Raw genomic sequence first — 27096 nt, 5'->3', positions numbered from 1 at the left:
GCAGATAGAGCATTAATTTCCAGGATATATAAAAAATTCAAAAAACTTAACAAAAAAAAAAAAAAGAAAGAATCCATTCAATAAATGGGCAAAGGAACTAAACAGACACTTCACAAAAGAAATACAAATGGTCAACAAATACATGAAAAAAATGCTCAACATCTCTAGCAATTAGAGAAATGCAAATTAAAACTACATTGAGATCCTTCTTATTCTAGTCAAAATGGCAATTATCAAGAATACAAGTAGCAATAAATGTCGATGAGGATGTGGGGGAAAAGCACTTATACATTGCTCAAGGGGATTGCAACTTGGTGCAACCACTCTGGAAAGCAATATGGAGATTCCTCAGAAAACCTGGAATGGAACCACCATTTGACCCAATATACCACTCCTCAGCATATATCCAAAGGATTTAAAACCAGCAAACTACAGTGACACAGCCACATCAATGTTTACAGCAGTTCCATTCACAATAGCTAAGCTATGGAACCAGCCTAGGTGTCTTTCAATAGATGAATGGATAAAGAAAATATGATACACACACACACACACACACACACACACACACACACACACACACGAGTATTACTCAGCCATAAAGAATGCCTTTACGACATTTGCCAGCAAATGCATGGATCTGGAGACTATCATGCTGAGTGAAATTAACCAGTCCCAAAAAAACCAAAGGTCAAATGTTTTCTCTGATAGGTGGAAGCTAACCTATAATAAAGGGGTTAGGGAGATGAGAGGAAGACCAAAAATGCAGTAGATTAGACAACGGAAAATGGAGGGAAGGGATGGGGAATAAGCAAAAGAAAGACAGTGGAATGAATCTAACACAGTTTTCCCATGTTCATATATGAAAACAACACAGTGAATCCTACCACCATGTACATCCATAAGAATGGGACTCTAACTAGAATAAAATGGGAAAAAAGTAAATACTCACCAAAAACTGAAACCCTTGTCAAAAATAAAACAATTTTACTAACTTTTCTAAAGAGGAAGAAAACCGGTTTTGCAAAGAGAGCCAGTTGTGTGAAGAGAAATGTTATGTCTGACATTGCAACACTGTACGGATTGTTCCAAATACTAGTTGTACTGCTGTTTATAATTGTTAATATTAGACAAACAACAGACAAATACAGCAGCAAATCTACTGTACTGACATAATATTGGCCTCACAATAAATGCAGTTTGAGTTCAAATTCAGTCCAAATCTATGGCTGAATTTCTTTTAGTATGAGTGAAAATTACTTTTGTTTTTACTCTGAATAACTGAACTCTCTGAGTTCTCTTTAGAAAGCAGTATTTTGAGCTTTCCCTCTGCCTAGTTTATTGCCCAATTAGCGAGCTTTTATAAGTTGGCATTGTACATAAAACAATATGAAAAAAGTTTTCTGAAAGAAAATTAACAAAACACTATATTTATTTATTTATTCACAAGATGGAAAATGAAAAAAGTCTATTTGAAGTACATGTTCCAAGGGGGATTATTTGAATGTCTTCCAGCCTTCTAGAGTCAAGTAGTATCACTGGTATTGATTATCCCATGAGGCTTTGTTAATTGAACCTGAGGGCTTTTTTTGTTGTTGTTAATTTTTCTAATCTTCTCAACTTGGCATATACTGCCTAGAGATTCATTTACTACCCACTTCATGGTTATTTGGAAGAAATGTAATTAGACAGTTTGTTAGCTATTCAATTTTTAAAAAGTAAAGAAAGAAATACTAAAGGATGATCTTTGGGGCTGAACGCAAGTAATCAGAAAGTAACAAAATAGTAAATATTAGTGAAAGTAATTATGTAATTATAAAAAAAATGTATATTTTCAATTTTTTCCCTTAAATGATTTAGAAAGAAATTATATAAAATATGTGTATAATCATATTATTGGAACTATAAAAGAGAAGCATATTTGACAATAACAAAATACATAAGTGAGTACAAAGTTGGACTGGCATCACGAAGTGACATCACATGAAGACTTAAACCCAAAAAAATGAATGAAGAGAATGAGAAATGATAAATAAGTTTAAAATAAACTGTAAATATGCACAAGTCCTTCCACTTCTTTAAAAGACAAAGTTATTTAAAAGTAATAACCAATAAAATGTATCTTGAGTTTGTAACAAATCTCTATATTCTATATTATTAACAATATTAGCTAATAAAAAGAAAGAGGAAATAGAGGTACCTAGGAGGAATGATCTCATACCTTACTGGAGAATGAATCTGGAGTAGGTTCTGTCAATGGAAAACTGTACACTGTGAATCTTTAAGCAACCACTAAGAAAATAACTTAAAAGGGGCAAAAAATAATTTAAAGAATTAAAACATTGCAATTATTTACTCATGGAAAAAGAAAGCAATAAAAAAGAACACAGAAACAAAAAAAAGGCATGAAGCATGGATAACAAAAGTAAAATGGCAGACAAATCAAATCATTAAATGTAAATGGGTTAAAAGTATAACAAAAGGAAGAATTGTCAGAGAGGATAAAAACACAAAATTGCATTCTTGGGTAGAGGAAACACACATTAGATTCAAAATTGTTAAAAGGGTTAAAGAAAAAAGATAAAGACATATAGCACAAAAACTGCAATCATAAAACTGTTGCAGTAATTATACTACTATCAGATAAAGAAGACATAAGAAAATCTTACTAGAGATAAACCAGGTCTTTTATCCTTAGATTAATCAATCATAAAGAAATAACAATTATAAATATATATGTACCTAATAAGAGAGCCACAATATACATGAAGCCAAAACTATCAGAAGAACAAACGATATTTGTATACTTCAAAATTCCATTTTCAACAATGGACAGACTAGGTAGAACAGCAAAAGAAAAGATCTGAATAGCACTATAAACTAACTTGACCTTACAGACACCTATAGAATAGGCAATCAAACCACAACAGAATATATACACTTCCCAAGTACATGTAGAACATTCTCTGGGATAAACTATGGGGTGCCTCACCAACCAAAACTTCAAGAAATTTAAAAGCATTTCATACAGTTAAATTTTAAAGTTAAATGTTATTGTTATATTAATAGCAGGACAAAATCAGCAAAGATTCACAAACATGTAGAAATTAAACAATAAAATCTGAAAACAACCATGGGTCAAACAAGAACTCAAGAAAAACCTAAAAATTTTGAGGTTAATACAAGTGTCATAAAATATCACACTTTGTAATGTAACTAGCACAGTTATTAGAGGAACATTTTACCAGTAAATGTTAATTTAATAAATAAAGGCATAGGGAGAAGGCAGCCATATGCAAGACAGAAGAAAGGCCTCATGAAAAACAGTATTTTTGTGGTAATCTGATTTGGAATTCTTGTCTCCAGAACTGCGAGAAGTTAAATTTCTGTGCTATTTTGCTATGGTGGCATGAACAGAATAACAGAAACATCCTACAAAAGAAAACAGAGGTAACATTATTCTTCATGACTAAAAGATGAAAAAGAATGCTTTCTTCCTAACATTACAACATGCTGTTCTCACCACTTGTGTGTGTGTGTGTGTGTGTGTGTGTGTGTGTGTGTGTGTGTATGGTATTAGGGGTAATAAACCCAGCAGCCCCTTGATTTAATTTTTTTTAAGACAGGGATTTGCTAAATGGCCTCAAACTTCCTGCATTTGTCTCCTGAGTCACTGGGATTACCAGTGCATACAACCATACCCACGTGTTCCCATCACTCGTTAAACATTATTAAACTTGTTTAACATTCCTTGTTAAAACATTTTCTTAGGGAAAACTAAGTAACATAAAATTCACCATTTAACCATTTCTAAGTATATAGTTCAGTATATTCCATTATATATTGTGCAGCTAACTCCAAAATCTCATCTTACAAAACTGAAACTTCATCTATACCCATTAAATAATTCCTTATTTTACCCAGCCTTATTTGTAGTAACCATGATTTTACTTTAAGTTTTTTTATGGAGTATTTAATGTTTCATGACTCACTTATTTGACTTAACATAGATCTTCAGAATTCCTCTGTTGTTGCATATATCAGAATTCCTTTCTTTTTAAAGATTAATATTACACATACAAACCTAATTTTATTCATCCATTCATCCTTCCTTGGACCCTGCATTGCTCCCACCCTTTGGGTACTGTGAATAATACTGCTATGAACATAGGTGTACAAATATTTCCTTCAAATATACCAGAAGTGAAATTCCTAGATCATATGGTAACATTCTATCTGAATTTTAGTTCCTACCATACTGTTTTTCACAGCAGCTACACCATTTTACTTTCCCATGAAAAGAGCTCAAGCATTCCAATTTCTTCACATCTTCACTCGTGTGTGTGTGTGTGTGTGTGTGAGAGAGAGAGAGAGAGAGAGAGAGAGAGAGAGAGAGAGAGAGAGAGAGTTATAGCCATTCTGATGGCTGTAAGAGGATATTCTCATTGTGATTTTGACTTACACTTCCCTAAGACTTAGTAATCTTTTCATATGCTTACTGGCCATCTGTATCTTTTTTGGAAAAATGTGTGTTCAAGCACTGTGCCCATTTTCAACCAAATTATTTGTTTTTGTTATTTAGTTTAAAATTCTTTATACAATCTGGATAGTAATCTCTTTATATATATAGCAAATATTTTCTCCACTCTTAACACAGATTTTTCACTTTTGATAGAGTGCAAGTTTTAATTTTTTACATAGTCTGATCTATTTATTTTTAACTTTTTGGCATGAGCTCTTCGTGTCATACTCTATTAATAATATTTTGCCAAATCCAACAGTTTTATGTGTTAGATCCATAGTTACTTTTTGTATATAAAATAAAGTAAGGGTCTAACTTCATTCTGTTGGATGTCACTATCCAGACTATCCATTGCCATTTGTAGAAAACATTGTCCTTTCCTCCTACCAAAAATCATCTGATTATATATGCAAGATTTTATTTCTGGGTTCTCTATTCTAATCCACAATCTATATTACCTATCTTTATACCAATACCACACTAATTTAATTACTGTATCTTTGTAGTGAGATGTAAATCATGAGCTTCCAACTTTGTTCTTCATTTCCGATATTATTTTGGCTATTGGAGGGTTCCCTGCAATTCCATATGAATTTGGGGATGGATTTTTCTATTTCTGCAAAAAAAAAATAAATCAAGATTCTGATAGGGACTACACTGAGTCTGTAGCTGCTTTGGATAGTACTTTCATCTTAGTAATCTTAAGGTTTCCAATTAATGAACACAAGTGTTTTCCCATTTTTAAAAATTTCTTTTAGCAACATTTTGCTGGTTTTTATATATAAGTCTTTCATCTTGTTTATTCCTGAACTTATTTTTTGCTTTTTGCTGCTACTGTCAATAGAACTGCTTTCTTAATTTCTTTTTTGAAATGTTTATTCTTAATATTTATATCCAGAAACTTTGGGAAATTTATTTATTACTTCAGTTTTGGTATGAAATCTTGGATGTTTTCTGCATGTAAGATCCTGCCATCTGTGAACAGAAATAATTTTACTTAAAATTAAAGTTAAAAAAAAAGAAAAAAGGTTTTTTCTTTCTTTTTCTTGAATAATAAAAGGAACCCCTGTAACTTGAGAAATTCCAAGGGATTTAGAAGCTCTGTTCCAAGAATACAGGACAAAGACCAAAATACTCATTGTTATTATTCAGCACATGGTGAGAGGGGTGGGGATTGAGCAGTCAGGTAACCTGAAATACAAAGGGTCCAGAAAGTTAATCATAAAAAGAGTATGCAAAGAAAGTGTAAATTAAAAAAAAAGGAATGCTTGGTGAAATAGTTTCCTAACACCAGCTGGCCAAGTAGAGTTTGACAAATATGTGTCAGATACTAAACAATGGATTCCTATATTGGTGGACAATGCTATTTTTTACAAATCTAAATGGCTATACCATTACTATGACAGTAATATTATTATATTTTTTGTTATCAAAAATGTTTGGTGGCATAATCCTTAGAACAGTTACTCTTGGATTTTTAGATTTCAGTACTCAGTAAAACTTTAAAAAGCATCTGGGGATGAACATAACAGTGCCAACTTTTACTGTGTCAAATAATGACATTAAAAAATAAAAAACAGGGTCTGAAGCTGTAGCTTAGTGGTAAAGTGCTTGCCTCACATGTGTGAGGCACTAGGTTCAATCCTCAGCACCACATAAAAATAAATAAACACACTGTATGTTCATCTACAACTAAATAAAAAAGCAAAAAAAGCATTATTATGCTGTTTTAAAAACAGTGTTTTCATATCAAAAAGGGTATCAATCAAAAGTTAAATTTAAAAATCATCTTATTAATCTGATTTCTCTCTTTTTGTGTTGAATTGCCACCACTCCCAACACTAGCAATTAGAAACCACTTCACAGTTAGCTCTGTACAAGTTGTATGTTTTTTGGAATTCACTCATACTCATTAAATAAAAAGAAGCCCACACCTTCATAGCTGACTTCTCTACTCATCAGATCTCACTATTTCTCCCAGTGAACTGTAAGAATGATAGAAAGAGGATTTCTAAATGTGAAATAGCTTCATAATCCATTTGGCTCTCAGAGCTCTATTGGGGAAGAGTGTAAGGAAAATTCCAGGGTTAGTATTTTATTTGGAATTTTCTGCTTGATATTTTCTTAATATTTGATTTCAACAACCTTAGCTTTGCACTGCTCTAGCTTTAGGTCTGCATTTATTAGCATGTTTATTTCTCCTGCCTTCCACTGACTACTAAACAACCTGAGATCATCAGTCTGTTAGGCTGGGCATTTCTGTCGCCTTGGCATAATCAGACTCTACACACACTCCAAGCCCCTTAGTTAACTGCTTCTGAATCCAAGAAAGAGGTACCAAAAACTGCTTTGTGGACTCTCATCCTGGACACCAGTCATGTCCACAGTAAGAGTGGCTGCTCCGCCATGCAGATTCCTTGGTAGATTTTGAGGGTGGAAAAGAAAGAGATTATACTTTCACAGGGCCTCAACCATACCTCCTGCTCTACCTTTTGACCTGCCTGCATCTGCACAAAATAACATTAACTCAGAGCATACAATTTGGTTATGTCAGTTCTGCAAAGCTCTAGATCCTTGGATTATAGAAAATAGAACATTTTTTCCCTCAGCAAAGGTACATTTTTTCTTCTATTCAGACAGGAAAGATTTGTGATTACTTTATTTCCTTACACTAATATCCTGAAATAGTCCTAATAAGTTCTCCAATGCTACATTTTAGTTGAACCAACATCAGGTGCTGTAGGAGATAGTCTACTAACCATCTCAAAGTGCCATAACAAGGGAAGCCAACTTCACAACAAAAGGATCAAAAAACTATCTGGATGCCTCCCCTCCAGAATCAGTTTCTTCATTTCACAAATCAGTTTTCCAACACAGTTTTCTCTCCTGTACTTTTCCAGGAAGAGTCCAAAACTTCCCAGTCTATAGTACTGGATCCCCATTCCCAGTTCTAGGGGTAAGTGGCAATTGGCCTAAAACAATCCCTGTGACAAAGAGACTGACTTACTTACATATTAGGATCTGTTATTTGCAAATCCTCAGTTGCTGTTGCCAAACCCTATTACAATAAAGTTTCTATCCATTTATTTGTTTCTAATCAAAGAAACAGGCTAGTAATTAAAGCTAGACATGTGGTCTAACTTCTGTTTAAGCTAGGAAACAGAACATTCCACCCAACTTTGCCACAGTAATTGATAAACAGGATAACATTTAATTGCTTTAGAAAACTTAATAGCCAACTTCTATAGCTGGGGGTGATTTATTCAATCCAAAACATTGGATGGGAAATTTGGGACCTGTTCACTCTCTTCCAAATTAGTTTTTTCATTTGTTAACCTCTAACAAATTATTTTCCACTGGTATTTGATTTTATGACCTGACCATTTCATAATATCTTTGACCTCTGTAGATAGGTTAATGAGTGAGAGACTATAGGTGAGAATCTAGTTCATTATCATTAGGCTTTCTGTTTTTTTGTTTGTCTGCTCTGAAACATAAATCAATTAAGAATTCAAGCACAGTGGAAAGACAACAGATCTTTGATATGGTATGATGACTTTAGTAATTGTGTACACTATGGACACAGTTGAAATTTTAATATTGAAGTTACAAACTCCATTAGCACCTACACATCTGTGTAAGTTCAGAAAGAATTTTACTTTCATTATGTGAAGGTGTAATGTTTTTTCTACCTCAAGATTATATTAATTGCAAAATCTATTCAATCATAAAATTTCTTAAAGAATGTATTGATTTGATTTATAGAGATTTAAAAGTATGTATATTACCAAAATTCTCAGAAAATAAATAAGTTGAATATCTAATACTTTCAAATGTGCTATCCTTATAGAAACCATTATGAAAATGTTTCAAGAAATCAAATTCACACAATTAAGCCAGATCTTTGTGAATGCGACTAGTTTTAACATTTATGATTTAATATTAACATCTATATCTTCTCTGATTTATTAGTGTTCATTAAAACAAAGCATAGATTTTATTCTACTTATGTATGTCTTTCACATAAACTTATATAGGTTTTGGGGTTGCATAAGGTACCCTCTTCTACTTAATGTTTAAGATTATAAAAAACGTAAATTTGTGTTCAATCAAATTGAATCTTATCCCAATGAGCTTTTACTTCAACAGTGCTTATGTATTGCAATACGTCAACTTGTAGATAAATTTCTAAGATCTATAATAACTTAAAAACTTGACCTCATATTAATTTAAATTAATTAGTGCATATCCACTGGATATCTAAATCATCTCTAAGATAGAAATATTTATTACTAAGCATAATTTTTAATTGTACATAGATTTGCTTCTTCTTTTTACATACTACAGAAAGGTTGTGTCATTGGCTCGGTTTTGGGTTTTTGTTTTTGTTTTAATTTTTTTTTTTAGTTGTAGATGAACACAGTACCTTTGTTTATTTTTATGTGGTGTTGAGGACCAAACCCACGGCCTTACAAGTGCTGGGCAAGCGCTCTACCACTAAACTACAACCCCAGCCACCGTCTTTGGCTCTGTTAATCAGTTAAATTTGTTTTATTTCTGCCATTTTGAAAATTGCATAAGGAGGGTATGTGTACTAAGACAAAGGGTTGTTCTCTCTGCTAGTCTGTTGAAAGTGATGCATGAGAGCTCACTAACATCTATTCCCTAGTTCTCTGTAAGAGAAATTAAAAACTACATGAATCAGACCACTATAATAATGGTGATAGGCAGATGTAGGTAGTAAGATGAGTTTTTATTAAGAGAAGAGTTTGTCCTAAAATAAAAGAGCTTGTTGTTCTAGAATGAGAAAGGGGGTTATAAAGGACACAACTTGAATTGATACAGAAAGTTATTAAAATTTGAGCAAAGGGAATTTTATAGCCTTAGCCAGAGCTATCTCAGTTTTGATGGATTAATTCATAAGATTTTATTTATGCTTATAGATCCTGTAATATCAAACACTGATGCAAAACTATAATTTTGTTTTCTCAGTCAAAATAAAATGTTCTTGGATTACTGGTCTACTCCAATTAGAGACTGTACGATATCTGTTTTGTAACAAAGATTCTGTGTTTTCTCAGTAATCTGTCCTATTCATGCTTATTTTATGAAGTTTTCCCACATATGAAAGATTGAAACACTGTACAATCATGTTAGTATCTGTTTGTCTTCAAATATTAAATGTTACTATGAAAACAACAGGCAAATTTTCCAGGCAGCTATGATCTGACTCTTGTCTTAAAGTGTTTAAATCTCCTGACAACTTCTGATTTTTTGTCAGATTCAAATGTAAAATTAAAATGTTAAGGTATCTTTTACACTGAAAATTGTCTTTTGAGATTTCCCAGAGGATCTCTGAAAAATTACAAAGGTCTATTCTTTCACTTTGAAAAAGAAAATGTACTGGAAATAACTGGGTTTATTTATTACTATTTGTCAACACGCTCTCACTGTAATGATACATTTCTATTTATCACCATCAGAGTCCTGACACTGCTTTGCACTGCAGTTTTTTTTAATATTTATTTTTTAGTTGTAGTTGGACATAAAACCTTTATGTATTTATTTTTATGTGGTGCTGAGAATAGAACCCAGGGCCTCACATGTGCTAGGCGAGTGCTCCACTGCTAAGCCACAACTCCAGCCCTGCACTGCACAGTTTTTATGAGTCATAATTTCTGTTATTTTTAGAAGTATTAACTTGAGTCATGCCTGTAATCCCAGCAACTAGGGAGGCTGAAGCAGGAGGAATCCAAGTTCAATGTCAGCCTTAGCCATTTGGCAAGGCCCTAAGCAAGTTAGCAGAGACACTGTCTCAAAATAAAAAATAATTTTAAACACAGGACTGGAGGTATAGCCCCGTGCTAACACACTCTTGGCTTCAATCTCCATTACCAAAAAACAAAAATTTTAAATACAAATATTAACTTGGTTACAACCTTACTTTTTAAATTTGAATCAAGCTGCTTCTAGGCCATTAGTTCTCAATTGTAGATATGTGTCACTTTCTATGGAGTTCAACTTACAGAAGTTAGGACATACTCCAGACTTTCTGAATAACTTTACTTGATATTCTTGATATATTCTTGGGATATTCATGGTATATTATATTGGGGATTATTATGGTATCAAGATATTTTCAGGGGACTGGGGATGTGGCTCAAGCGGTGGCGCGCTCGCCTGGCATGTGCAGGGTGTTGGGTTCGATCCTCAGCACCACATAAAAATAAAATAAAGATGTTGTGTCCACCAAAAACTAAAAAATAAATATTAAAAATTCTCTCTCTCTCTCTCTCTCTCTCTCTCTCTCTCTCTCTCTTAAAAAAAAGATATTTTCAGGTTGGGGTTGTAGCTCAGTGGCAGAGTGCTTGCCTAGCATATGTGAGGCACTGGGTTTGATCATCAGTACCACATAAAAATAAAGAAATAAAAGTATTGTGTCTACCTCCAACTAAAAAAATAAATAAAATTTAAAAAATTTTTAAAGATATTTTCTCTAAAAGTATAAGCTCATCTGCTTTCATAAAATGTACATAATGTTTACTCTGAGTGACTATGCTTATAATCATTTTGTCTAAATTTTTTGGATTGATTTCATTTTCTGGTTTTGCATGTTCCAGAAATATGTAGATGTCCGTATTTAAATTTTATTTTTCTTGAAATAAACTCTATTTTTCATTTTTAAAAATTATTAGTAATAAATTAACTGCCACCATTTAAAGTCTTTTGTCATCTATAGATATATTCTGTCTATTTACACCTCATGCTTCCCACAAAGTCCTTGTAATCAGCTCCAGGCCAAAGAAGTGAGCGAGAGCCCCATGGAGAAGGACTACATGTGGAATTTTCGGTACCAGCTTCTGACAATATAACTTAAACATCCTTAAGATTATCAGCACACTAAACCAGGGTTCCCAGGACCCTTATAAAGATGATGTGTTCACAGAACTGCTAACCCTGCAGCCAGCCTTAAATAAGGCTGAATAAACTGATGAGGAATGACTATAGTTTTTGCTGGAACTACTTTGATGATATTTGAATGTTCTATCCTCCAGACATAAAAAGAAGCCCATTCTCTTCACTCTTAAAACTATCATAATAATTTACTAAACATAAAACTCATAATAATTTACTAAACACTGCTTTTGTAAAGTGATATGAAACACTTATAAATGATATCTCAGTCTATCTTGCATCAGCCTTCTAGAATTCAGAATTTTTTTGGATATTCTTGTTTTTATGGCAATAAAGCTATCTTTATTTGATACCCTCACTAGGACATAATTGGAAATACTGGATTTGCAATGAAATTCACATTTGAAAATGATGCTCACTCAATCAGATATGACCAGACAATTTTTAGGAACTAAGGTGAACTTGCAAAGCCTTCTTTAGAAAATCTGGTTTAAAGAGTTTCCAGTCTGAAAAAAAAAAAAAAAAAGAGTTCCCAGTCTGGCAGGTGATTATATAAAACTTAATCACTTCTAAGAGGCCCAGGAACTTTAAGATATTTGGAGAACATTAAAAATATGGAATTCTTGGGCTGGAGATGTAGCTCAAGTGGTGGTGCACTCGCCTAGCATGCATGAGGCACTGAGTTCGATTCTCAGCAACACATAAAAATAAAATAAAGATATTGTGTCCACCTAAAACTAAAAAATAAATACTTTTTAAAAATATGCAATTCTTTTAGATATTATAGCTGAAACCTTGTAACAAGTTCTTGGATTTCTAACCTTAGGACCACAAATCATAAGAGGTATGACAAGATCCAAACTAACCAAATTATGCTATATATATGTATGAATACATCACAATGAATTCCAATTTTACATATAACTATAATGTACCAATTTTAAAAATAAATAAATAAATAGAAGGAATACCAATAGATAGTAAAGGTATTGGGAAGAGAGGAGTATAAGGGGAAGTACTGTGGATTGAAATGGAGTAAACTACATTCTACTATCATGTATAACTACAACAAAATTTAAAAAGAAATGGAGTAAACTTTAAGTATACTATCTATAACTATGTATACTATCTATAACTATGTATAACTATGCACTAATAAATAAAAACTTTTTTAAAAAAGAAAAAAATTGAACCTGAAATTCTTCAAGGACATTTAGAGCAAAGCCAACTTAAGAAGGACCATTCTCCCTGTGTCTTTATAAATAAAATATGTCAAATCTAATCAGATGTTATTTTCTAATCAAGAATAACTTTTCTATGAGATTTTTAAAATCAAAACCAGGGAATCTAGAGGAAAAATGTCATTTCAATGGAAAACTATTTGTAATACTTTGTTGAAAATAAACTGTAAAAACCTGGTAGACATTAATTTATGATGAGAATGATTTTAATAGACTTCATCCCCATTTGGAATAAATATTTTTTTATTTATTTGTAATTCATCTTAACATTCCTTTCCTCCACAAAAATTGGTGCTCTTTTGACTTTTTTTTAAACTGGTAGAATATTTGCCTGGCTCTCTCATATCATGAGAAAAATTAATTGTTTAAAACATCTCGTAAGCTGGCTTTTTTTTTCTTGTTGTAAGCTCATCCTTTACATTTTTTTTCCTCATGGTAAATACACATCAAATTTATCATTCTAACTATTGAAAGCATACAATTCAGTGATATTTAGTGCACTGACAATACTATGCAATCATCATCACCATCTAATTCCAGACCATTTTCACTATGGTAAAATGAAAGCCCAGACTCTGTGGCTCTCATTCCTCATTCCCCTCTCCTCAGCCCCTGGCAATCACTACTATGTTCTATGAATTTGCCTATTCTAGATATTTTATATAAATGTAATCACACAAAATATGGTCTTTTGTTACTAGATTCTTTCATTTATCATAATATTTTCAAGGTTCAATCAATGTAGTATATATCAGCACTTCATTTTTTTATGACTGAATATTCTCTTTCATGAATTTAATACATTTTGTTTATTCATCCAGTGATGGACATTTAGGTTGCTTCCACCTTTTTACTATTGTAAATAGTGTTGCTATGAACATTCATGTACATGTTTTTGCTTAAAAATCTGTTTAGAATTGTAGTTCTGTTTAATTGTTGAGGAATTATCAAACTCTTTCTCATAGATGCTTTAGTATTTTATATCCCTATCATCAATGCACAAAGAGGGTGCCAATTTTTCCACAACTTCACCATGCTTATTATTTATTATTCTGTTTATAGTCATCCTATTGGGTATGAATTGGTTATCTTTATGGTTTTGATTGTAATTCCCTAAAGGAACATATGTTGTTCTTGTAACTTATGCTTCTTGGCCAATAAAATTATTTTAATATGCATGTTGAGAAGCTAACCAGCCATCTTTTGCACAAAAGTTTAATCTTCATCTGTAAAATGAAAAAAAAACTAGATTTGGAGAAATTCAGGAATTTCATGATGTTCCCTAGCTCAGTAGTTTCCCAGGGACTGGGGAGTAAATAGGAGCTGGAATTCAAACATAGATCTGTCAGAATTCAAGCCTACACTTTGCCCTGGCATAGCTCTGATTGAAACTTACTTAAAACTACTGATTCTGGGAAGGGCAGGTTGAGTACTTCTTTAAATATTGACTTGAGAAGTGCACAGGAAGAAGATAAAATGGGAATAAATACTACAGTCCCTTAAATTTTAAAATAAATTCTATATGCATACATTAGAAACAAGAATATTTACCTTACAGACACTTTAAGTGTGCTGGGGATGTGACTCAGTAGTATAACGTTTGCCTAGTATGCATGAGGGTTTGATCCCCAGCACAACACACACATAAAAAAAGAGGCCCCTTCCCCATGCTTTTTGTGGACTGGAGCTTTAGTTTCAAATTATTTACCATTTTTATACCAAAGAAAAATAAATAAATAAAAAGAAAAGTATTAGAAATCTTACTTTTAAAAGTATTGTTATGATCAGTGCCGAGGACAAAACTGTATGTTCCCCAAATTTGCATGTTGAACCTCTACCTCCCAACATGTGATGTGACCATACTTAAAGATAAAGCTTTTAGTAGTTAATTAAAGTTAAATGATGGCATGATGATGGGGACCCTAATCCAATAAGTGTCCTTAAAAGAAGAGAAACCAACAGTAAGCATGTATACATATAAAAAAGATCACATGAGAAGGCAGTCATCTGCAAACCAGGAAGATACAATCTTTTCCAAGCTAGGTGTGGTGGTGTATGCCCGTAATTCCAACAACTTGGGAGGTTGAGGAAGTAGGATCACAAGTTCAAATGATAGCCTCAGCAACTTAGCAAGGCCTAAGCAACTTAGGGAGACCCTGTCTCAAAATTTAAAAACAATGATAATTAAAAACTATAATCTTTTCCAAGTGCATTTTCTATGAAGTATTTTTCATTTTTATTTTCTGAATATGAAATAACATTTTGCCAAAAAGAAAGGTTTGCTGATTTCTAAAAAATATTAATTATATAAATAGTAAAATGAAGAGATAAAAATATGCCACTTAAAAATTATGCATCCACTTTCATGTTCAAAACACTAGAAAAACTAGGGATAGTAGAAACATACCTCAACATCGTAAAAGCTATATGTGCTAAACCCAAGGCCAGCATAATTCTAAACAGAAAAAAACTGAAAGCATTCACTCTAAAAATTGGAACAAGACAAGAATGCCCTCTTTCACCACTTTTATTCAACCATCATCCTTGAAACTCTAGTCAGAGCAATTAGAAAAAAAATAAAGGGATACAAGTAGATAAAGAACAATTCAAAATATCACTATTTGTCGATGACATGATTCTATATCTAGAAGTTCCAAAAAATTCCACAAAAAACTTCTAGAACTAATAAATGAATTCAGCAAAACACCCATAAATCAAACATGTTCTATACATCAACAATGAATCCACTGAGAAGAGAAATTAGGAAAACTACCCCATTCACAATAGTCTCAAAAAAAATTTGGGGAATCAATCTAAAAAAAGAGGTGAAAGAACTCTACAATGAAAACTACAGGACATTGAAAAAAGAAACTGAAGAAGACGTCAGAAGAAAAGATCTCCCCCGCTCCTAGTAGGTAGAATTAATATAGTCAAAATGGCCGTACTACCAAAAGCATATACAGATTTAATGCAATTTCTATTAAAACCCCAATGATATTCTTCATAGAATTACAAAAAGCAATCATGAAATTCATTTGGAAAAATAAGAAACCCAAAAGCCAAAGCAGTCCTTAGCAAAAAAAAAAAGTGAAGCAGGAGGCATCATAATACCAGACCTTAAACTATACTACGGAGCTATAGTAACAAAACCAGCATGGTATTGGCACCAAAACAGACATGCAGAATAGAAGACACAGAGACAAACCCACACAAATACAGTTATCTCATACTAGACACTCAGTGAAGAAAAGATAGTCTCTTTAACAAATGATGCTGGGGAAAATGGAAAGCCACATTTTACAAAATGAAATTAAGCCTCTATCTCTCATCCTGCGTGAAAGTCAACTCAAAGTGGATCAAAGACTTAGGTACTAGAACAGAGACCCTTCGCCTCCTAGAAGAAAAAGTAGGCCTAAATCTTTATCATGTTGGCCTAGGATCTGATTTCCTTAACAAGATCCCTAAAGCGCAAAAGTAAAATCAAGAATCAATAAATGGGATGGATTCAAGCTAAAAAGTTTCTTCTCGGAAAAAAAAAAATCAATAATGTGAAGAGAAAGCCTTCAGACTGGCAGATAAAGCATTAATCTCTAGGATATATACAAAGAACTCAAAAAATGTAATACCAAAAAAACAAATAACCCAATCAATAAATGGGTTAAGGAACTAAATAGACACTTCTCAGAAGAAGAAATACAACTGATCAACAAATATATGGAAAAATGGTCAACATCTCTAGCAATTAGAGAAATGCAAATCAAAACTACTGTAAGATTTCAACTCATTCCAGTCAGAATGGCAATCATCAAGAACACAGGAAATAATAAATGTTGGCAAGGATGTGAGGGAAAAGGTACACTCATACATTGCTGGTGGGACTGGAAATTGGTACAACCACTATGGAAAGCAGTTTGGAGATTCCTCAGAAAACTCAGAATGGAACCACCAATTGACCCAGCTATCCCACTCTTCAGTTTATACCCAAAGTACTATACCAGCATACTATAGTGACATGGCCATGTCAATGTTTACGGCAGCTCAATTTACAATAGCTAAACTATGGAACCAATCTACATGCCCTTCAATAGATGAATGGATAAAGAAAATGTGGAGCGTGTGTATATATGTATGTGTGTATGTGTATACATATATATTCAATGGAATATTACTCAGCTTTTAAAGAAGAAATTATGGCATTTGCCAGTAAATGGATGGAGCTGGAGTATATCATGCTAAGCAAAATATGCCAATCCCCCCCCAAAAAAAAGGCCAAATATTTTCTCTAATACGGATGCTAATTCACATTGAGGGCAGGCTCTAGGGAAGAATAGAGTTACTTTAGATTAGATTAGGTAGAGGGGAGTGAAGGCAATTGAGGCGATATGGGGATAGAAGGTATAATGAAACAGACATTATTACCTATGCACATATATGACTTCATGACCAATGTGATTCTATAACATAACATGTATAATCAGAAAAATGAGAAATTATACCCCATTTATGTAGGATATGTCAAAATACATAAATGCATTCTATTATCATATATAACTAATTAAAACAAATAAAATTTTTTTTAAAAATTATGCATCCACTCAGTACACAAAACCTTGAACTTGAAATATTCTTTAGCAATATAAATAAGAAGCCATTTCCTATAAAAGTTATTGAAAAAATTATACTATAACTTCCTACAGCACTACATGAACAAGCAACCTTTGTTCAAAGGCTATTTAAAGAGTTCAGTACAGAATGTACTCATTCAGAAATACATTTATTGACCAACTACCAGGTAGTGTTCTAGACCCTTGGGAATGATGAGTGAACAAAATAAATACTCCTGCTCTTACAGAGCTTAAGAAAACAGTATAGGAGTACTGTCAATCTTCCTTAGTTGTCTCAGAGCCAAAGTACATGTGTTCAAGAGACATTTGGTATAGTTTTAAAACTGAAAATAATATTTACTGATAAAATAATACATCCAATTTGGCTCAGAGTCCTTGGTGATGTGGTTCTTTTCATCTTTACTATTTTTGTGTTCTCACAGCAAGAAAATCTCCGGTCTCAGCAAAGTTAACACAGACAGCACCCAAAATCAAACAAAGGAAACAAACGGCAACATTATAACAGCCCTGCCAAATGAAATTATATATCTGGCTTAAAACACACACAGTACATACGCACGTGTACACACACACACACACACACACACACACACCACACACACAAACACACACAGTAAATAATACCCAACAAGGTCTTTGTTCTGTCTTCTATGTATTTTTTTTCAATTCTATGAGAAGCTGAAGATCTTCCCAGAATGAGTTTCAGCAGAAAGAACTGAAGTAGCTTCTACAAACAATACTTTCTCTAGAAAATAGTAATAGAGCCTGCAGCTGTACCCAGACTGTGAACTAAACTCAAAAATTTCCAAAGAAAACCATGATTCAAAAATCCATGATTTAAAATTAAATGGGCAATACTACATCCATTAAAAGGATGATTTTTACATCAAAAGGAAGATACCACTAAAAATGCTATAATACACACATTTAAATATTTATTTGCTTAAAAAATACTTTCCACAATTTTGAGGAACAGTTTTGTTAGAAACAATGTAGATCCTTAAAGATATAAAATGCTTAACTTCTCAAATTGGATACCTCTATAGGGAAAGCAACTCTAAGTTCTGTACATATTTGTTTCAGAAGGCCAAAAATGGCATCCTTAAAATCTGTGAGAAACCTCAGCACTGCTGAAGGGCACTTCTCCTACCTGAAGCTTCATTTTCCAGCAGGAATACATTGGTGTATCCTCAGTACAGCTCTCCCCTGCAGCATGGTGCCTGTGCTCCACACTGGAGGATGGGCTCTGCCTACACAGCAGCTTCAGCCCTACAACAGTCAGCAAAGGCACATCCTTACAGCCTCTGGACTCAAAGCCCTCAGTATAACTAATGCTCCTGTGATCAAACTGGACTAACTACTTCCTCCAACTGATTTCCAAGGAACTAGGCAGTGAATGAATAATTCATGACTAGTCCATCCCAGCAAGCAATTTTATTACTGCCTTATAGCAATATGCAATATACAGATTCTAAACCAACCATACTTGCTGGCATGCAAGGAATGGAAGTTCAGTTTTCCAGTAAATGACAGTAAATGTTACTGGATCTGTTTGCTCTTCTGGTATGCTAATCTATCACCCAGACTTACTTGAGAGACTTTAAAAAAAAAAAGTAGGAAGAGTAAATGATTAAACCAGAGATGTCTGAAAGAACAATTTTTTTTTTCTTCCTTTTTCTCTATAAACCTGTCCTACAGGGTTCTGGCTATAAGAAAAGCAGCACAGTGCTTGCCCTGTGATCAGCAGGCCAGTATTTATATTTAGCAAAAGATCAGCTACTGCATACCAAAGAAAATCACCAAGGGCTGGGGGAAGGGAGCTTTGAGTACCAATGCCAGGAAATAAACTGCTTCAAAGGGGAATTTTCCTGGTCAAAGGCTATAAATAAACCTTTCATCTCATTGGTATTCTTCTAGGAATCAGATGAACATTCATTTCCCTCAATTTGTCAATGCTTACACATTTCCAAATGCATCATGTCTGAAGCAGTCAATTCACTGCAACTAAAAACACAATTCCAAGAGGAACTTGAACCAAAGACAGGAAGACCCATAATCTTACCATCTTGTCACTGGCCTCTAGAAAGTCCAATCACCTATAATGTTCTCTACCTGTTTTCTGCATCCCTCATTTTTACCTAACTACTTCATTCTTTATTTTTCTTCTGCACTTATTAAAAATGCCTCAAGCTTTTGCTCTCTCAGGAAGTTAATTTTCAGTAATAAGTACTCTGGCTTAAATAAGGTTCCCTTTATCTCTCACTCAAGGGATGGGTAGGTGGGTAATCAGCCTTTAGAGGAAAAGGAATGACTTCAAAGGAAGAGGAGACTTACCTGGGCTCACTTGGATGGACATGGACTCTCCTAAGGCATTGAGAAATGTTAGGGGCTCAAAAGGGTGATAACTTTTCCTTATCCATTATACAGGTCATAGATGACAAAATAATAATAATTATTATTACTACCAAAAATTAATAATAATTCTCACACTAAAAAAAGATACAAATTTGGGCTGGGGATGTGGCTCAAGCGGTAGTGTGCTCGCCTGGCATACACAGGGCACTGGGTTCGATCCTCAGCACCATATAAAAATTAAAAAATAAAGATGTTGTATCCACCAAAAACTAAAAAAATAAATATTAAAAAAATTCTCTCTTAAAAAAAATAAATTAAACAACACAGCAGAGGCTGCCTGTAGCCCTTCCCCAGCTAAGCTGGTTCCCTTCTCCCTTTACCACACTTCATGACTCCCCGCTCCCATCCACCTCAACTGCACAAAAAGTGCCACACCAGCTCATGGTTCATAATGTAGCTGGAGAGGGAAGGGTCCCCCTAGACCACACAGGTAGGTAACACACACAGAAAGGCTAGACAGAAGCATGAGCCAATGAGAAGACATAAGGTCCATGCACACCGGGCAGGACAGAGAAAGGCACAGTATATGAGAAAGAAGAAAGCTGAGTTTATTCTAGAAGAAGAGATTTCCCTTTGTTTTAAGTCATCTTTTTCACTACTCTAACCAAAGGACTGATGAGAACAATTTTAGAGGAGGGAAAGTTTATTTGGGGGCTCATAGTTTCAGAGGTCTCAGGCCATACACAGCCAACTCCATTCCTTGGGGCTGGAGGCAAGGCAGAACATTATGAACTAAATAAGCTTCCTCTCTTTATAAATTGATTAACTTGAATTTAATATTTCTTTTATTCTATATTTCTTTTCATTATAAAATATTCAGTGCCAGGTGTTCTGTTATAGCAACAGAAAATGGACTACAACAAATAATCTCTTGAGGCCCTCACAGGTAAGTGTGGGAGGCCATCCTCGCACATGATTTGAGTTACCTCCCTGGCTGGGTGAGAGGCACTTAGACACAGTTGTGTCAGAGCTTTCCCCACCCTTCTCCAGGTCTGAGGGCTTGGCCATGCAGAGGCGTGTCTGGCCACTGCCCCGAAGACCCAATCCAATCGTCAACCCTGACCTTAACCCCCTTAATCTTCATTGGGTAGGATTTTCCCGGGAATTTTTTGTTCCCCAATAAAAGTCCACTCCCTGGGGTGTTCTCTCTCTCTCTCTCTCTCTCTCTCTCTCTCTCTCTCTCTCTCTCTCTCTCTCACTAGCCTCTTCAGTAAACCTCGCTACTGCATTAGGTGGCTGGAAGATGGAGCTAGGAGAAGCTGTCCTGGAGCTGGTTTTAAAGGTAATTAGAGTCTTGTCTCTTTTAATTTAAAGCTCCCTAGCGTTTTCTCAGGATTCGAATCTTCTTTCATGAAGCCAGCGGGCTAGAGGTTAGGTAGATGGAAGACTTAAGAAGCCATGCAAATGTTCTCACAGATGGTAATGCCTACCAAAAAGTAATCTGGAACAGGTATATTTTAAAGATGTACATTAGATCTTAAAGATGCAAAAACAGAAGATAGATTAGTAGAGTAAATGAAGGGGGTGGGGGTTGGGGGGAGAAAAGGGAGTTACTAGGGAATTAAACTGACCAAATTGTTATGTGTACATATGAATATACCACAATGAATCCTAGTGTTTTATATATAATTATAATGCACCAATAAAAAAACAAAAATTTTTAAATCCCATTAACATTATCTAATTAAAATTCTCACAACAGCCAGGCATCGTGGAGAATGCCTGTAATCCCAACAACTTGGGAGACTGAGGCAGAAGGACCAAAATTTTGAAGCCAACCTCAACAATTTAGCAAGATATTGTCTCAAAATTTTAAAAAAGTTGGGGGGGTGGTTAGGGATGTAGCTCAGAAGTAAATAGGTGCTGGGTTCAATCCCCAGTATTACCAAAAATAATAATAATAATTCTCACACTAAAAAAGATACAAATTTAACCACCAAATCAAGTTTCCCAGTGCAGACCACAGTTTCAAAAGCAATGGATCAATATCTAAAAAATCCTAAAAATATGTATGCTTCTTCAAGAAAGTGACAGTAACAGATATCCTTTTGTGGATTACAAAATATTTTTCTTATTCATCAACCATACTGGCTATTATGTAAAAGTCCATTAACTCTCCACAGAATTATAGACAGGCTTATCCAGTGGGTGCTATAGAAAAAATCATGCATAAATTCACCTTTGAGGTAACATGAAACAAATATGGGATAAATTTCACCTTCGTAGTTCTGAGAACAGTGAATGATAAGATGGAAGCTCTGGGGGTCTTGCAAGATCCTGTCTTAACTGCTGTTTCACTGCCTGCAGCTGCATAGTGGCACCATGATTTCCAGCATGGTCAGGCTGCCAACAGGTTCAAACTACTCCCCTCACAAAGAAGGAACAAAATCAATCAAAATCCCAATTCTATAAATATAACAAGTCAATGCTATTTATTTAAGCCTTTAAAAACCATACTATAAAATAGATCAATTCAGTAAGCACTTATTGAATATCCACTTAACAATGAAATCTAAAGTAGGGTGTATATCAAAAAGAATTTCCCTTCTTGACTAAAATATTGGATATCTTCCTTTCTGTTCCACACCAAGTACGTGTAACTTTCTCATATGCATGGACTCTCATATACTGCTATGGACTAAATGTTTATCTCACCCCCACCTCCAAATTCCTATGTTGGAACCCTAGTCTCCAATGGGATGGTATTTGGAAATTATGCATCTGAGAAAAATTAGGCTCTAAGGGTGGAGCTCATGATGAGATTAGTGCTCTTCTGTGAAGAAACATGAAAAAGCTTCCTCTCTCTCCTCTCAATATATGAGGACATCACAGGAAGGCAACTGTTCACACACAGTCAGAAGTAGGAACCCTGACCTCAGACTTCCAGACTCCAGAACTGTGAGAAATACATGTTTATTATTTAAGCCACCCAGACTATGTTATTTTGTTACAGCAGTCAGAGCAGACTAAGAGACACACCAAGAAATTACAGCCATCTATTGTCTAAATAGATGAACCTACAATGAAAAGGAAATTGGCAGTCTCAACTTGGTATAGGCAAGTACCTTATAGTAAGATTTAGTTATATTTTAAAAACCATTTGGGTTAAAGAAGGGTTATAAGAAAAGACTATTAATTTAAATAAATCTTCCACTGACAGAATATGGGAAAGACATTTGAGGGTCTTCTTTCAACCCTAGCAAGTGAGAAAAAATATTAATACAACTAACAATTATCTACTTTACCACTACCCTTACAGCTGGCATTTCAACCAGTGCTGGTCACACTTCTCCCAAGTGCTCAGCTAAACAAAAAAGGGTGTGGGAAAACACAAACTAAGAATAGAGAGAGCTATTTTCATTTATAGAAATTTTCATTTTATTTTCATTTTGAAGTCCAGGTACTTCAAAAGAGCTAGAATATGATAGATTTTTTTAAATTCTTTATGGAATAATGGAAAGAATGGTATCCAATCAACTACAATAACTTCAAATTGAATGACACTTATTAATTTTTTTCTTAATCTTTGGTAAAGATCAGTTTAACTATAAAATAGAAATTCTACAAGAACTAATTGGCATATGTTTATACAGCACGTTGCAAAGGCAATGGAGAAAGCAGGAAGTCATCCTTTACTCTTTCCTGTGCCTCCCCACATATATTCAACAAGTCCAATTAAGAAATAAACTAAATACTCTATTAACCCATCCCAGATGATATCACCATCACCTTTTTCCCTAGGCCAAGGATCTTCAGGGATTGGCCTATCTTTAAAATACAGCTTCCACTTGTTTTTGTAAACAACCTTTTATTGGAACACAGGTCCAAACATTGACATATTGTCTTAGTGTTTTCATATCACAATGGCAAAGTTAGTGAGTGTGATTGGCCCACAAAGTCTAAAATACAATCAGACACCACATAATGTTTTGATTACACAGCTTAGTGACTCCTTCCTTGGCTCTCTTAGTTATACAAGTACACTCTCATGATGTTGACACAATGATAAAATTGCCTTATTGTCTATTTCTCAGAATGTATCCCCATAATTTTTTTTAATTTTATTGGTGCATTATAGTTACACATAATATTCACTGTGACATACTCATACATGCATATCTCATATCCCTATTTATAAGCAACATATAACTTTATTTATTATCTGGCCTTGTACAGAAAAACTATACCAAACCTAGATAACTAAGCTATTAAATAATCCTCTGCTCTCCCAGAACTTACTGAATTCATTCTACAAACTGCAGTCTCAGGGAAACTTTTAAGAACAAAAATCTGATCGTTCAATTCTTTGTACAGATAAATCCAAACTCCTTAAAGTAGCTTTCTGCTGATTTTTCCAGCTTCCTATCTTGCCACTAAACAATCTGACCTTTGTGCTCAAGTTATTTTATTTTAATCTCTCCAAATTCACATTGCTCTAATCTTCAGGAATTTGGCATGTAGCATTTCCCCAACTTGGCATACTATGCCTCCTCCCTTTCTCCTAACTCCAGATCATTGTTTCAGGTCTCTGCACAAATGCCACCTTTTCCAAGAAGACTTCCTTGACCCCAATGGCTGGGATTAGAAGTCCTAAACATTCTCCATCCTGAATTTCTCAGACTCTAATGCATAGTTATTTTCAAGCCACATCACAAGTACAAGGGCAGAGAGAGGCTCAGTGGTATTAACTATGGTACCCTTTTAACCAAGTAAAGCATTCCTAAATTTTTCTTCAAATAAATTTATGCTTTATATCATGTTCTGAAAATTAAAAGAACTTTATCTTTTGGGGGGCAGGGGGTACTAGGGATTGAACTCAGGGGCACTCGACCACTGAACCACATCCCTAGCCCTAATTTGTATTTTATTTGGAGACTGGGTCTCACTGAGTTGCTTAGTGCCTTGCTTTTGCTGAGGCTGGCTTTGAATTCGTGATCCTCCTGTCTCAGCCTCCAGAGCCATTGGGTTTACAAGCATGTAGCACTGTGCCCGGCACGAACTTTATCTTAGTGATTTATCAGAAGTAATCAGGCATACAGACTTAACCAATAGATAAACCATTTATAACCACTTATGAACAGAATAAGTTTACATCAAAATCAGAAAACTACCAAAAGACAATCTCTTCTAAGAACAACTATTGTGTACTTATTAGTATATTACCTAAGGAAACACTGATTTTAGAGCTTAAGTATTTTAAAGATCATATTTAATGAACTTTTAATGAAAACTAAAAAATATTCTCCCATTACCTGTTCTTCCCTCTCCTTTTCTTTGGTCTTACTTCTGTAGACTCTAGCAGAAGTAGCATCCTGAGATGGAATGGCAGAGATCTGATGCAGTGGCATGCTCATCCCAGCCTCTGATCCGGTTTCCTTCTTTATAGAAAAGAGTCTCCACTGGTAGAGTCATCTTGGGCCATGGACTTCAAGCTAAGAGGAGTGAAGAGAAACATAACTGAGCTAAATACTTTTCTAAGAATGAGATTAGCATTTTATATTTAATTTCATATTTTTACTTAAATAGATAATGATAAATGTTTCATCTTCAAAAATGACAGAAATTAGCCAGATGTGGTGGAACACACCAATGATCTCAGCAATTCAGGAAGCTGAGGCAAGAGGATTCAAATTCAAGGTCAGTCTCAGCAAGTCAGCAAGGCCCTAAGCAGCCTAGTGACAGCCTCTCTCAAAATAAAAAGGATTAGGGTTGTGGTTCAATGGTTAGGCGCCCCTGGGTTCAATTCCTGGTATTCAAAAAAAAAAGGAAAATGACTTTTTAGGAGGAAAATTGTAACATTTCTCTAAAATAGGAGTATGCTGAAGAGGCTGGTGGATCAGGTACATGTATAATCAAAGATTAATTCTCCATTGTCTACTTAGATTTAAGCACTTTATTCATCTACTATATTTTTGAAGTTAAACTTTTTTCATAATCAAGCACTCATCCTGATATAAGCAGTTATGTTTCCTTAAAACTGCTGCTCTTGAGCATATACAATAGTAAAATTGGAGGTTAAGAAGTCTAATATAAATTCAAAATATCCATGATCCATGCTTAACCTTCTAAAAGTCTAGACTCACTAGACCAGTTGTTGGCAAACTTTTCCTATAATGGGCCACATAAATATTTCAGGTGTGTGGCTGAATCTGTTGCAGCTACTCAACTTGCCTTTTAGCATGGAAACCGCTTATATGTAAATGAAGGAGAATGGTGATGTGCTATGGTTTTTGATATTGTGTGTTCCTCAAAGGTTCATATGCTAGAAGCTTATTCCCCAATGTAATAGTATTTAGATGATGGGGCCTTAAAAGATGAGGTCTTTAAGAGAGATTAATGCTTTCCTGAGAGAGCGAGTTAGGTTTCATTGGTTTACTCAATAGCAGGTTGTTATAAAGCAACTTTTACTGCTTCTGCCCACTCTCTTGCCATGTTCACATCTCTCATATTCCCTACCTTCTTGCCCTTCTCCCCTTTCTTGTATTTTCACCATGTCATGTCATCCACCATATTATGAGACCCTCACCAGAAAGTAATGCCAATACCATGCTCTTGAACATCCAGATCTGGAAGTTAATAAATCTTTCCTTTATAAAGTATCTAGGTATTTTATTATAGCAACACAAAATGGACTAAGATTTATATTCTAATAAAACTTTACTCATAAAAACAAGTAGCAGGCTAGATTTGGTCCATGACCTATAGTTTGCCAAGCACTGCTCTAAAGGGTTTCTCACAGAAGATAGGGGTTATCATAAAGACCCCCAGGAAGATGACATTCCTGAGAACCAAGAAAATGCTGCCCTTAGGTAGAATAATAGTGTATGTTACGCTGTCTTCAATAATTCCAGGCACTCATGCCTTTTTTCTGTTTTTTTTTTTTTCCCTCCTACATGCCCCTGAAGTGGCTAGTAATTGAACTATGTTCTTTTTCATTCTCTCTTCTCAATGCCCCCACTGAAATCTATCAAAATTCTATATATCATTAAATACAAATTATTCATAAGGCTTAAGGTAGCAATGTTTCTTGCTGTTTGAAACTTAACAAGGATATAAGCCTCAGCAACTTAGCAAGACCCTGTATCAAATTAAAAAAAGGATGTTGCTCCATGGTTAAGAGCCCCTGGGTTCAATCCCTGATACAAATAAATAAGTAAATGGCTTGGGAGTGTAGCTCAGAGTGTTTGCCTAGCATCAGTAAGGCCCTAGGTCCAATCTCCAGCATGGGAAAAAAATAGAGAATTTCATAGTACAGTGGAAAGGCTGAAGTCCAAAGAAATTTTATAAGAATTATTGGGGCCAGTTAAAGTTATGAACGTTTGTATAAAATCAGTAGGGTACTGCAATGCAAGGAAAAATACACATATGCACACATATA

General features: G+C 34.4%; 1 protein-coding gene across 6 annotated transcripts in view; it reads right to left on the bottom strand.

The window, feature by feature from the left end:
- Marchf8 (membrane associated ring-CH-type finger 8) overlaps window positions 1–27096 on the bottom strand; it is a 128517-nt gene that overhangs the window by 51690 nt on the left and 49731 nt on the right. For 5 of the 6 annotated variants that reach the window (XM_077798569.1, XM_077798573.1, XM_077798568.1 and 2 more), the window contains one exon: window positions 24971–25150. In XM_077798569.1, the coding sequence (XP_077654695.1) occupies window positions 24971–25072 (102 nt within the window). In that variant the 5' untranslated portion in view covers window positions 25073–25150. Of the gene's footprint in view, window positions 1–24970; window positions 25151–27096 lie in introns of those variants that run through there. The other variant, XM_077798572.1, reaches the window with a different exon arrangement.

Source organism: Urocitellus parryii, chromosome 5, assembly GCF_045843805.1.
Source record: "Urocitellus parryii isolate mUroPar1 chromosome 5, mUroPar1.hap1, whole genome shotgun sequence".
Classification (NCBI taxonomy): domain Eukaryota; kingdom Metazoa; phylum Chordata; class Mammalia; order Rodentia; family Sciuridae; genus Urocitellus; species Urocitellus parryii.
Note: the sequence above shows the minus strand (reverse complement) of the source record. Positions and strands in the feature narration are given on the sequence as shown.